Source organism: Typopeltis vanoorti, chromosome 12 (assembly GCF_054136105.1).
Source record: "Typopeltis vanoorti isolate ZY-2024b chromosome 12, IOZ_Tvanoo_1.0, whole genome shotgun sequence".
Lineage (NCBI taxonomy): Eukaryota > Metazoa > Arthropoda > Arachnida > Uropygi > Thelyphonidae > Typopeltis > Typopeltis vanoorti.
The window spans coordinates 57,104,093-57,116,406 of NC_143560.1; the positions used below are offsets into that span (position 1 = coordinate 57,104,093).

General features: G+C 33.8%; 1 protein-coding gene across 1 annotated transcript in view; it reads right to left on the minus strand.

Moving 5' to 3' along the window:
• The window catches only part of LOC150100811 (serine/threonine-protein kinase svkA-like), a 230,343-nt gene that overhangs the window by 171,676 nt on the left and 46,353 nt on the right, over positions 1–12,314 (minus strand). The window contains exon 3 of the mRNA XM_090401906.1: positions 4,173–4,397. Within this exon, the coding sequence (XP_090258032.1) occupies positions 4,173–4,397 (225 nt within the window). The remainder of the gene's footprint in view (positions 1–4,172; positions 4,398–12,314) is intronic.

Consider the following 12,314-nt stretch of genomic DNA (forward strand, 5'->3'; position numbering starts at 1 on the left):
CATTTAGCAGTTTTTCAAAGTAATTACTCCATACTTCAAGTATATCTTTTTCTCTCGTTTTCATGTCACCTTTATCATCTCTAACTCCTTTTACAGCACTCTTTCCTCCATTCCTAAGCTTGTTCAACAACCTCCAGAATATTTTGCCACCTTCTTGATATTTGTTTTCTATATTCTTGCCAAAGTCCTCCCATGACTTTTGTTTAGCTAGTTTTACACAGTGTTTAGCATTGTTGCAATTGTCTCTGTATTCTCTAAGAGCACAAGCTGACTTATTTGACAGGAACTTTTGATATGCTTTCTTCTTTTCCTTCACTGCCTCTTTAATTTCCTGTGTCCACCAGGGAGTTCTGATTTTTTTATCCTTGCAGACAACCTCACCACATGCCTCTCTGGCAGAATCAATCAATGTTTTCTTCAGAGTTTGTCACCGAATCTCTAAGGTTTCATTCCTGTTCTCAAACTCTTTCATTTTTTCTTCAATAATCTTTGTGATCACTTCCAATTTCAAATCCTCTGTACACTCTGGTGTCCTGCACCAGGGAGAAAACATCACTATCAACAATAACATAGTCAATGAGACTTTTCTTATTCCTTGCCTCTTCTCTCCATGTGAATTTGTGCACATTTTTATGTTGGAACATGGGGTTAGTAATAACCAGTCCATGTCCTGAGCAGAAATCCAACAGATATTTGCCATTATTATTAGCTTTGCTCTTTTCTCCAAATTTTCCCAAATTATTTTTGTGTCTCACAATCGTTTCCTACTCTGCTATTTAGATCCCCAACAAGGACCAACTTTTCCTTTTTCATTGTGTCAGTTGCTTTTTCTAAAGCCTCAAAAAATTCCTCCACTTCTACCTTAGTAGAACCTTCTGTGGGACCATAGGCACAAATAAGTCTCATTGTCCAGTTCCCCATTCTCATATTTGCACACATTACTCTACTTGAGACTGACTGCCATTCAAGAAGATTAGCCTCGTATTTTGTGTTGAATACTATGGCTAATCCTTCTTTTCCTTGATTGTCATTGCCTGAATATAACATTTTGTATTTATTGCTCAGAAAGATCTCACCAGTTTTTGTCTTTTTTTTGTTTCAGTCACCCCTATTATGTCGATCTGGTACTTATCTAATTCCTCAGCTAGCTCCATTTCTTTGCCATTCAGGCTTCTTATGTTGATAGTACTGATCTTTAATTCTGGTGATGTTGAGTTGGGGTTTGTTTTCAGATTTGTTCCAGTAGCTGACTTTTCAATGTTTGCCCTGGTTCCCTGGCGAAAACAACGGGGGCCTTGTTTAACCAGGCGACGCCCCAGCCGGTATGAAATTTTGTCATGTCGTACCATCAGTTTTTATTTTGGTTTAACCAATAAGCATACAATTTGGTTGGCTAAATCCCAAATTGCCAGCCCATCCTCGTTCGTTCAGTATCCAAGTAGATACCCAACAGGGTGCACCACGAGAAGGTGAGGATTGGAGATTAGGTCAGAAGCCCTGGTCGGTTCTCTGCATTCCTTTAAAAGCTATGTGGAGGTCTCCTCTCAGTTATACAGCTTTGACCCTTAAGCACCCCGAAAAAGATATATATACCTAAAAATTGCAAAATATTTAAAAATATCAGGTGTAATTAACTCTATATTAAACCAAACGTAGTACAAAAACAAACCAGAATAAAAGTATACTATACATTAGCCCTACCAGTCCTATTGTATGGAAGTGAAATCTGGACAATAAAACAAAAAGACAAAGATTAATAACAGCTGAAATGAAGTTTATGAGAAAAATTGCAAGGTATACTCTATTTGGTCACAAAAGAAAGGAAGAAATTATGGAAGAATTAAACCAGGAATCAGTAATAGAAAAAAAAAATTTAAAAATATAAACTTAAATGGATGGAACATGTTGAAAGAATGAAAACAGAAAGATTACCAAAACAAGCCTTAAATTACAGAACACTAGGAAAAAGAAAACCAGGAAGTCCTCTTAAGAGATTCAATGATGACTTCTAAGGCCCGAACAGGCCACTTAGGCCTAAATCCTTGACAAACAGTATGGTGATGAACTTTGAAAACAAAGAGATTCCATACACATTAATTGAAGTGGATTATCTGAAGCATGTAAAATGGAAAAGTTGCTAGAGAAGTGGAAATCACTTCAGATTTTTTTTTTTTTTTAACCTTCTATCTGGGAAAAAAAAAAAAAATGAAATTTAGCCTGATGGGTTAGTAGTCCAGGTCTCATCTTTTGAATTTGTCAGCATTTTTCCCTACTCGTTTTTTTTTTTTTTTGGCAAATAGGCTTTATTCAACTCAAGACTTGCACAGCTAAAAGAATAAGTATGTATCAGATATAGCCTTAAAATAATTAACTATGTTGCAGTACAGTAGATTATTAAATAATGTAATAAATACCATTATTACATCACAGATTTATTAATCACAAGAAAGCCTTTTATTTGGTCAAAAACTTTTTTGACCAAATAAAAGCTAAAGCAACTTTTTTGCTGTGTGTGCTTGTTTTGCAAAATGAAAACTCAAGTTCACAGTGCAGAAAGTCTACCACCATTCTAGGAGACTGGCTAACTTGATTAAAGCCAGAAAAAGTCCTTTATGATTCCTCATATACTAGGATTCAAACATAGTTCTTTTCAACTAAAAAACAAATGGTATAACATCCTCAAAAATGCACTACAAAATCAACAAGCAGAGAAGCAATAATTAAAGACATTGCACTATCAAAACTGCACACATCAAGCCAACAACAATTCATTTTAATGGAAACTGCCATTCTGGAAATACAAAGAGGCATAATACTGAATCAAACAATCACCCAAACTATCCATTCATAGCATATTTAGCAGAAATATTCAAGTATTTTGAATGGGAAGAAAACTGTTTTTGCTGTGAATACCTAAACCAGACTTTTGGTTTTAAAAAACAATCAGCTGAGGTGGTGTTGGTGTAATATGGTGTAATGTAGTGTGTGTTGAATGGGAGGGGAGGAGGAGAGCTATGCTATTCCCTCAATTTGCTGGTAGAAATTATCATGCTATGTGAAATAGCTCAATTTCAACTGTATCCAATATTTTAATGTCGGAAAACAATATTAAAATCTTCAGCACAAAATTCCATTCTAAAGAGAGACAGCGTTTCTTTGTTCTAGATACAGAATCTCTCTCTCTCTGATCTTTTATTAATTATCCACATTATCTTCCAGTCTCAGAAATAACAGCTGCATTTTTTTAAGATGGTACAAAAGAATATTTATAATATAAAGTATATTTTATATTATATTAGAATATAAAGTACATTTCACAGTGTACTTTTTGTACACTGAAATGTACCTTATTTACCCGAATAAAACTCACACTTTTTTCCCCAAAATTAAAGTTAAAAAATCATGATGTGAGATATATACAGAGATATAAAGTTTTTTCAGGAAAAAAACCTAAATTGACATTTATAATCCTCAGCATTCATTATAATTTATGGGTGCTCACATTATTTATAAAATGAATGCATTTAAATTTTAATTATCAACATTATTTACGCATTGGCCTCACCATCATGTGATATATTTGAATCTTTGGTGACAATGCCTATGTAATTAAATGAAAACAATTTCCTTATTGCTTGTCCTTTTATCATTTTGGAATCATAAGATCACCATGATTTAAAAGTACTGAAAATGGATGACTTACGAAGAATCTACTATTCGCTATCTGCTTCCGGTTTCACATATGACTGGTGCAGTATTAACAAAAGATCGCACAACTCAACAATGAAAGCAGGCCGACGACTGTTGAGTTGAATACTGATTCTCTTCAACCGAATTCCAAAATATCTGAAACTGCCATAAAAACATTCACTATCTATTTTTTTTTAAAGTTTTAAACTTTTTCGTATGCATTAAAAGTGTGTGAAATATGCGACTTTTCAATTTATTTTTTCATAAAGTAAAATCAGGCGTGTGAGATATATGCAAGGGCAAGTTATTTGAGTAAATATGGTATACTGTATATATTTACTCTTTAATGATCTAAATACAAGAATCCAAACATCAATGTTTTAATAAATAATAAGTTTTATTCCACTATATTGTGGAATAACTCTCCTCAAATACTACATCATATGATGAATAATGATTTTTGTATAAAGAAATATCATTACCTTAAGATATGAGCCATAATACTTGGTAACAAAAGGACTATCACACTGCGATAACACCATTATCTCTTGCTGTATGTCTTCTATTTCATCTTCAGCTTCTTCTAAGTCTATGATTTTAATAGCAACCACTTGCTGAGTTCGGTTATCAACACCTTTAAATACCTCCCCAAAAGATCCTTTTCCTATTTTTTCTTGTTTTGTAAAGATCAACTCAGGATCCACTTTCTGAAAATAGACAATGTAATAAAGAAATATTTCAAGATAAGGTTATGTTTTAATAATCCTAAATGATTACTGTTTGCAGTGTGCATCAATTTATTAAACTGATGCACACTGTAAATAATTAAATGAATTAAACTGTAAATCAGTTTAATTTATTCCTTGTGTTGTCTTCATTCCATTAAAACCAAAAACGAGCTTCAACCAACACTAAAGCCTAAATACACAACTTCTATGTTCTGCAAACATTCTTGTATGGAGATATCATTATCATAGCAATTAAACCTATTTATATTTTTCAGTTTTTATTCAAGTCTATTTATTGTCATTTGTAACATAATTCTGTATCACTATGACTAATTTTCTCATTAAAAATGGTCCTGTTTAATCCAAACTAGGTGGTCTGACAGCTTTTAATAACTATCAAATTTCATTAAATTTGATCCAGAGAAAGAGGAGTTATATCAAATACATCCTCTCTCTCTCTCTCTCTCTCTATATATATATATATATATATAGAGAGAGAGAGAGAGAGAGAGTAATAAAGTAATAAAGGCACACTGTTATTACTTTTTATCGGTATTGTTTTCCAAATTTTGGCCTTAAAATGATTCCATTTAAACCAAAATTGAGACAGAAAAAGAAATGTTGATCAAATTAGCAGGGTTCTTATATGCATAGGTTAGGACATGAACCCTGGTGCCTATAAGGAATAAAAATTCCCATAATGCTGCTTGTACTAAATATTTTTGTAAGGAAATCTGATAATCATTATCAATGAGAGTGAGACACAGAGTTTTGCAAGTGCCAAATTTCAATGGAATATTTTATATCCCTTTGAAGATAGTACAGTGTTGTTTGTGTAGTGGTTTTAAACCAGATGATGCAATAAAACAGTGATGGCATGGTAGGGGAGGGTGACTACATCCTGCCTCTTTTCTACACACTTCAAGGATTATTCCAATTTAATCAAGTAGTCATATAAATATGGCATTTTGGTATTATTTTTCTGTCATCATATGGCTTATTCTGCTAGTATATCATCTAATTTCTATTTCTCGTTTTACTTGACAAATTACAGAAAATCTGCAAGTCAAACAAAATTCTTCAATTACAAAAATTGAAACTATACCAATTCAATAATTAATAGAAAGCAAAACGAAACAGCATTCAACAGTGCCAAATAAACATACAAACGAAATTCCTGAGTGATATGCCACAACACTAACTTTTTCATAAACATGATAAGATTATTTCTTATCGTGATTTCTAGACTTGGTATAGGTTACATCGTTTTATCTTTCCTTTTGAAATCATTATTTCAATAATATAATACGGTATGCACTCTGAAAGAGATTATCCCGAATAATGAATTAGTCGCTCTACTGTAGAAGTAAAGTGAAACCAGATGTAGCATTGATGTCATAACCATGAGGACTAGAGTTACAAAAATAAACAATGCAAGGTCATAAAGTTTTAGAAAATTACAAACTTTGACAAACACTGACACACGTGATTAGCTATTATGTTATCAATTGTTTTCATTTATATATATAATGTTAAATTTTTCTTATGTTCTCTACTGCTTTTAATATGACAAGACAATGCTGAAGGCTAATTGATGGCAAAACATGTCTATTTAACTTTTCTAATAAATCGACGTGCCTTATCCCACATTATTTTTGCAGTAGATGTATTCTCTAGTGATAGCATTCTAAGTTAGTTACCCATGGCCAATAATTGATTTGTGAATGAGTCATATTCCAAATCACAAAACTTATGCTATTATAAGTTATATTACAATTAAAGTGAAGAAAGACTCTGAAAAATATATAAACAATCCTATAATTCTGCAGCAGGACCAATTACGAAGTCAACTAGATGAGTTTAAATCTCACTTTAAAACAATTGACATATTCAATAAAACATAACTGATTCCCAAAAAGTCCAATGGACAGGGCCAATACTCATGTACAGGCACATGAGGCTCTAGGTCGGGGGGAGGTTGCTAGAATTAGGGCCAATTAAGGGCCCCAAACAATGAGGAGGGCCAGGATCACTCTAGCGCCTCGGGAAAAGTGTACGTAAGGGTCTGCCAACAGATATGTTTGTTTTGCCATAATATAACACATGAAGGGACAATTCTAGCACTTATGAAACAGTTACTGGTACAGTAACTGTTTCATTTAAGATATCCAACTTCGAGTCAGTAATCCTTTACAATAAGACAGGGAAATTAAGGTGACAGCTGGCAAGAGTATTACAGGAGAATAATACATCACAATGTATTATTAATACTATCTGACATCACATAACTCACAGGGCTGAAGCAACTCAAGCCTAAATAAGAATCCTAATTAAAAGATAAACTGTCCAGCATTGCCCCTCACCTACAGACCTAAGAATTTCAGCCTTTGTCCCGAAAACAAACTACAATCAGTTATGCATATATTACCACACAAACGTTAGAAAAAAGGCATGCATGGCAGAGCAGTTTTTTTTTTTTTTTAATTCCTACACTGATATGTGTGCATGGGGGGGGGGGAGGAATTCCATGTTAAATGATTTTGCTGTTAATAACTTTCAAATCAAATGTGAATTAGATTCAACCTATATCATTTCACAAATCAATCCATACAGAAAATAAAATGTGCCATTTAAATTATAGTATTTAACAGTTAATTACTTTTTATGCTCTTACAGAGAAATTCCCATTAGGACAGTTTTGTTTTTGTTTTTTAATTTCATTTACAGGAACTATTTTAATGCTGCTAACTACTTTTAAGATCTTACCGAGAAATTTCTGTTATGGCAGTTTTATTATTATTATTATTTAATGTACAGGATTAGCTTCACTTCTACAGAGTTTCCTCCAATGATTTTAAGTACACACACAAAAAAAAAAAGCCTATATTAATATGGGCCCAATTTCTAACTAATATGGAGAAATAGCAAATGTAAGAAAATAACCAGAGTACTGTTTTATTTTTAATTCTAAAATAAATTGTTGAACATTTACTCGTGCTGATGTTTAGTGGAATAAAACAGGTGTCTAATCTATTAACTAATACTAATCTAATTAGCTAAATAAATTTATTTAGCTAATTAGATTACTAAGCCAATATTTTGTGGTCACCGAGGCATCGTCATGTGCACATACACACAGGCACACTAGTAGTAAGCAAACACAATTTGGCAATGTCATGCAGCCGACTTTCTGGCTGATTCCAGAAATATTTTTCTGATTTAAATCTGTTACTGTATAGGAGGGAAGTTTTTTCCCATTGGATCTGGTGATTCGTATCCATGGCATGATTTGCCACTCCAGAATCACTGTAGTGTAAATGAAACACGAAAATACGTCCTTAAGCATTTTGTCAAATAGTTTATTGTTGTCCAAATATACAGGGCTTAAAAAATGCGTTTGCCTATGACAAGTGAGAATCTCTGTCGAACATATTAAGTTCAACAGAGATAAGAGAAGGATGCACAGCCAGTGACAGAAGAAAAAAGTATGTCCAATCTCGATATGACCTAAGGCCTAGAGAGAATGGAAAGTTCATCCCCAGAAAGAACCGTATATGAGAGGGAAAACACTTCGTAAGAAAAATTTCTCTTAAAGAAATTTTTTGTTTAAAGGGGGGAACCTTTGTTACACCCTGATATCTAAAGAATATAGAATTCTCAGCTATCATGGTGTAACATGAAAAATAAATAAAATAAATTAAAAACCCTGCATAAAAGATAATAGTTGAATTAATTAAAAGAAAAAGAAAGATTCTTGCATCCAATAAAATATATAAAAAATAAAGGTGTTTGTTAAAAGAAAGAATATATTAATATTCTTTCAAAAGAAAGAATATATTAATATTGTATATTAATATATTCAGCTATCAGCTATCATGGTGTAACATGAAGAATAAATAAAATAAATTAAAAACATGCATAAAAGATAATAATTGAATTAATTAAAAGAAAAAGAAAGATTCTTGCATCCAATAAAATATATAAAAAATAAAGGTGTTTGTTAAACTAATTAACAAAAGAAAGAATATATTAATATTGTGATATGATTTAAAAGAGAAAGTTTAACTAAATAAGACAGAAAAGGATTAGTCATAAGAGATGGTATGTGAGAGGCTAGAGATTAAAATATTAAGTGAATTCATAGAAAAAATTTGGAAAGGGGATTAAGTTAGAGGCTAGCGGAAGAAAAACAACAGACTATCGCTCAGGGCCGATTCCCAGATTGAGACATCGTTTGGCAGAAAAACGCCACCCTAATTGGTCGGTGAAGTAAAAACAAGAAGGGAGCGGAGAAAAGAAGTTAAAAAAAGGTGCCGTTAGGAGAGCAGGTATAAAAGGGTTGGAAACCCCCCCCCCCAAGGCTTTTTGTTTTTTGTTTTGGTTCTGTTCCCGAGGAGTTCTCTACGAGCTCCGTGGCATAGGTTTCACGCGGTTTTCCTGAGTGGAGATTGGGGTTATATCTCCATCGTCACAACATGGAAACAAAAGTGAGCGGGATTTCGATTCCGGATTTCCTATGTAAGAAGCGAAGAATGCTATAGAGTCAAAGAAAAGGAAACATATTCTTTGTGTTTCAACTTCAGTGACAACCACGAGAAAGGGAAAGCTGTAAAGATATCGATATCCACGTCGTGAGTCGCACAGCCGTCATATAGATGATTCAAAGTGTGTCCTGAATTACAAAAGTTTAAGACCGTGTAAGCATAGTTCAACTCCAAAAGGAACGTAGGAGTAGCAGATTATCGGAGAGGTTATACCAAGCTAGTTCAATCAGAAGAAGATAAAGGCCCATATGAAAAACTCAAGAAAGAAAGGTACTGTAAAATATATCTAATGTTAACTAAAATTTGTCTGTAATAAGTATCATTATTCAAATACAGAACTGTTGAAGTGACCAAGGAAAATTTATACTAGGACTTTAGTATCTGACAGAATATATTAAAAGTAAGCTGGCTAGTGTTAATGTTATGTGAATAATTAAGTGTCCTGAGAATTTTGCACGTCTATTGTAATGTATAGGAAAGTTAAAATGTCATAGTTGTGCGTTAGTGCAGTAAATGGTTTAGTTAATCTACTTAAGTTTGAATAGTTAAATAGTGTGAATTAATCTTATTTGTCCATGTCAAGTGAATTTATGTGTTGAATTGTTATGGCGGCATGATCGTAATACTCATTATAGGATCATAGCCTAATTACTTGTAATAAGCTAATGTTAGTTTGTAAGTATTTAGTTTAGCATTAAATTGAGTAATCACAAAAATTGAATTGTACCATGTTAAGGAATTTAATAAACCTTTGTTCAATGATAAAAGAGTTGTCTGAAATTGCTACCAATGCACCACTTGAAAAATACGAACCTAATCACGCGGTAAATTAATGTGTTAAGAAACGAGATAAAGTGTCACGACTGCAACATAGTTACACTTTCTGACATATTTTAGTTCTTTCTCCTTGTTTTTGCATATAATATCTTAAACTAAATGTCCCAAAAGGCACAGCATAATACAAATATCAGGGATACTAAGGGGAGAAATAACTTAGATATTAGTAAAATTTTTGGTGATATCTCAAGCATAGATAATAGTAGAACATAGATAAGAGGAAATTATAAAATAGAATAAAAATCATAAAATGGGACACAACAGCAGCTATCAAGACGTGCATGATTGGTGTGGTGTTAACAAAAGATAGAGCGACCCAAAGACAAAGGCAACTGACAATTGTTGAGTTGAAATGCTAATTCTCTTCAACCAAATTCCATAACATCTGAAACTGTCATAACAACATTCACTATATATATTTCTTACTTTTAACACATTCACGACAGGGTGTCGTTTATCGTTCCGACGGAACTTCTCATTACAGGCAGGCTCAACTCACAAAGTTTCGACCCTTGGTTGATTTTGCTGCTTGTTTGCAAATTCACGCAAGCATTATATGGCACGTTTCAATTCGTGGTAGAATTTTATTTGAAGTTTGCCTTGTGATCTGTTAAAATGGCATCAAGAATTTCAAATGCAATAAAACAAACACTTATTTCATGTAATTGAAAAATTGGACAATAGTTTTTAGTTAGATACTGTGTTTCCAGTGCAACATATGGTTTTGCATGAGTCTAAACAGCATAGTTTCTGTGAGAGGATTCATTAGTTAGTGTCGTTTTCATTCCAGCTGTCTCTAATTGCACTATTTGTTGAGAAATATATTACACAGACTGCAAAAGCCTGTGTACCTTATTCAAGGATACGATAAAACTACTTGTTTTTCTTGCATCTGCAGCATAATGCTGTTGGGCAGGATGTGTTGTTAACCGCAGAGAGTAACTATCTTACTATCGTCTCAGCGTGAACATGGTTAAACATTTTTTGTGTGCGAGGTATATGCAAAATTTTTCAATGTCTTTTTTCCTAAAGTAAAATCAGGAGTGCGTGTTATATTCAAGTAAATACGGTAAGTGTTTCACCGACAAGTTGACATCTTTCTGCTGCTTCCTCTGCTCAGCTGACTTCTATGGTGAGTTACAATCATAAATATTTTTCTCAGTACCGTTTTTTTATTTTTTTCAAACCATCATTAAAATCAATTTAATAATACAATAATCAATTTTACACTGAATAATATTATAAATTTTTGGTGATCAGAATGGGATATGTCAATGAAAATGAGCACAAATTAATGTAATATCGGCCTGAGGAAACTACAATATGCTACAAGATTTCATTAGTCCAGTGATTGATAACTAATTTAAATGTACTTTTATATTTGTTAAATTAATTAAGTTAAATTAATTTTCTATTAATTTTTCCCCTATTGAAAACTGCCTGGCACATCAACAACTCGATTTGTAAATTTTTGGCAAGCGCACATAAAAAGGTTTGCCACCACTGACATAGAATATATGAGCTTTTGTTTCGTCTCATAGATTGACAAAAAATATACTAAGATACACTGCTTGTAAAGAAGTCAACAGAGAACATATATGTTGTATGAGAAACAAACAGCCATGGTGCCTGCCTTAATAAGATGACTGCCGCAAATCAACTGGGCAACAAGTGTATGATAGCAAACAATGGGAATTTTGGATCATTCTTCCTGTAGGCAGGTAATAAGGTCCTGTTGTAGGACGGACGTCCCTTGACCTCCGACACTACAGTTCATCCCACAGATATTCGATAGGGTTGAGAGAAGGGGCCTGTGGAGGCCAGTCAACTGTTGTGATGTTTGTGTCTGCAAACCACGCAGTTATAGCAGTAGCCTTATGACACAGTGCATTGTCTTGCTGAAAGAGACAATACTCAGTTCCATAAAAACGCCACAAAGTAGGAAGCATTGCATTGTCCAGAATGTTCAGATGCCTCTCGGAGTTCAATGCTCGTGGCACCAAAAACAGAGGTCAGAGGCCAAACAAGGAAAAACAAAACCACACCACACACCCCCACCTCCGAATTTTATAGTTTTGGTTATGCACTCTGGTAAGAGACGTTCACTGGCATCTGCCAAACCCACACCTGTCCATCTGCTCAGTTGCTCAGTAGAGGGTGTAGCGTGATTCGTCACTCCATACCACAGCGTGTACGTCCCACTGTTCGTATTCTTTCAGGTAATGTGGGGCTTGCATATTGCGGTCCTACCATGCCACTTTCAAGCTCAACATTCGTTTCGCAGTCATTTCACCCAGATACAGTTGCACTCACTTGGGAGCATCATATTCCTCCAAATGATACTAGCTACAAACACGTGACTTGTTGCATGGTACAATGCACCTTGTCCACTAGTGGTGTCCTCTGACTTCTTTCCAAGCAGTGTATGAACAGCTGCCATTTTGCTAACTACCTTCACGTAGTCACAGCATTACACTGACCAAATCCAGGAACATGCAACTATGATTATACACAT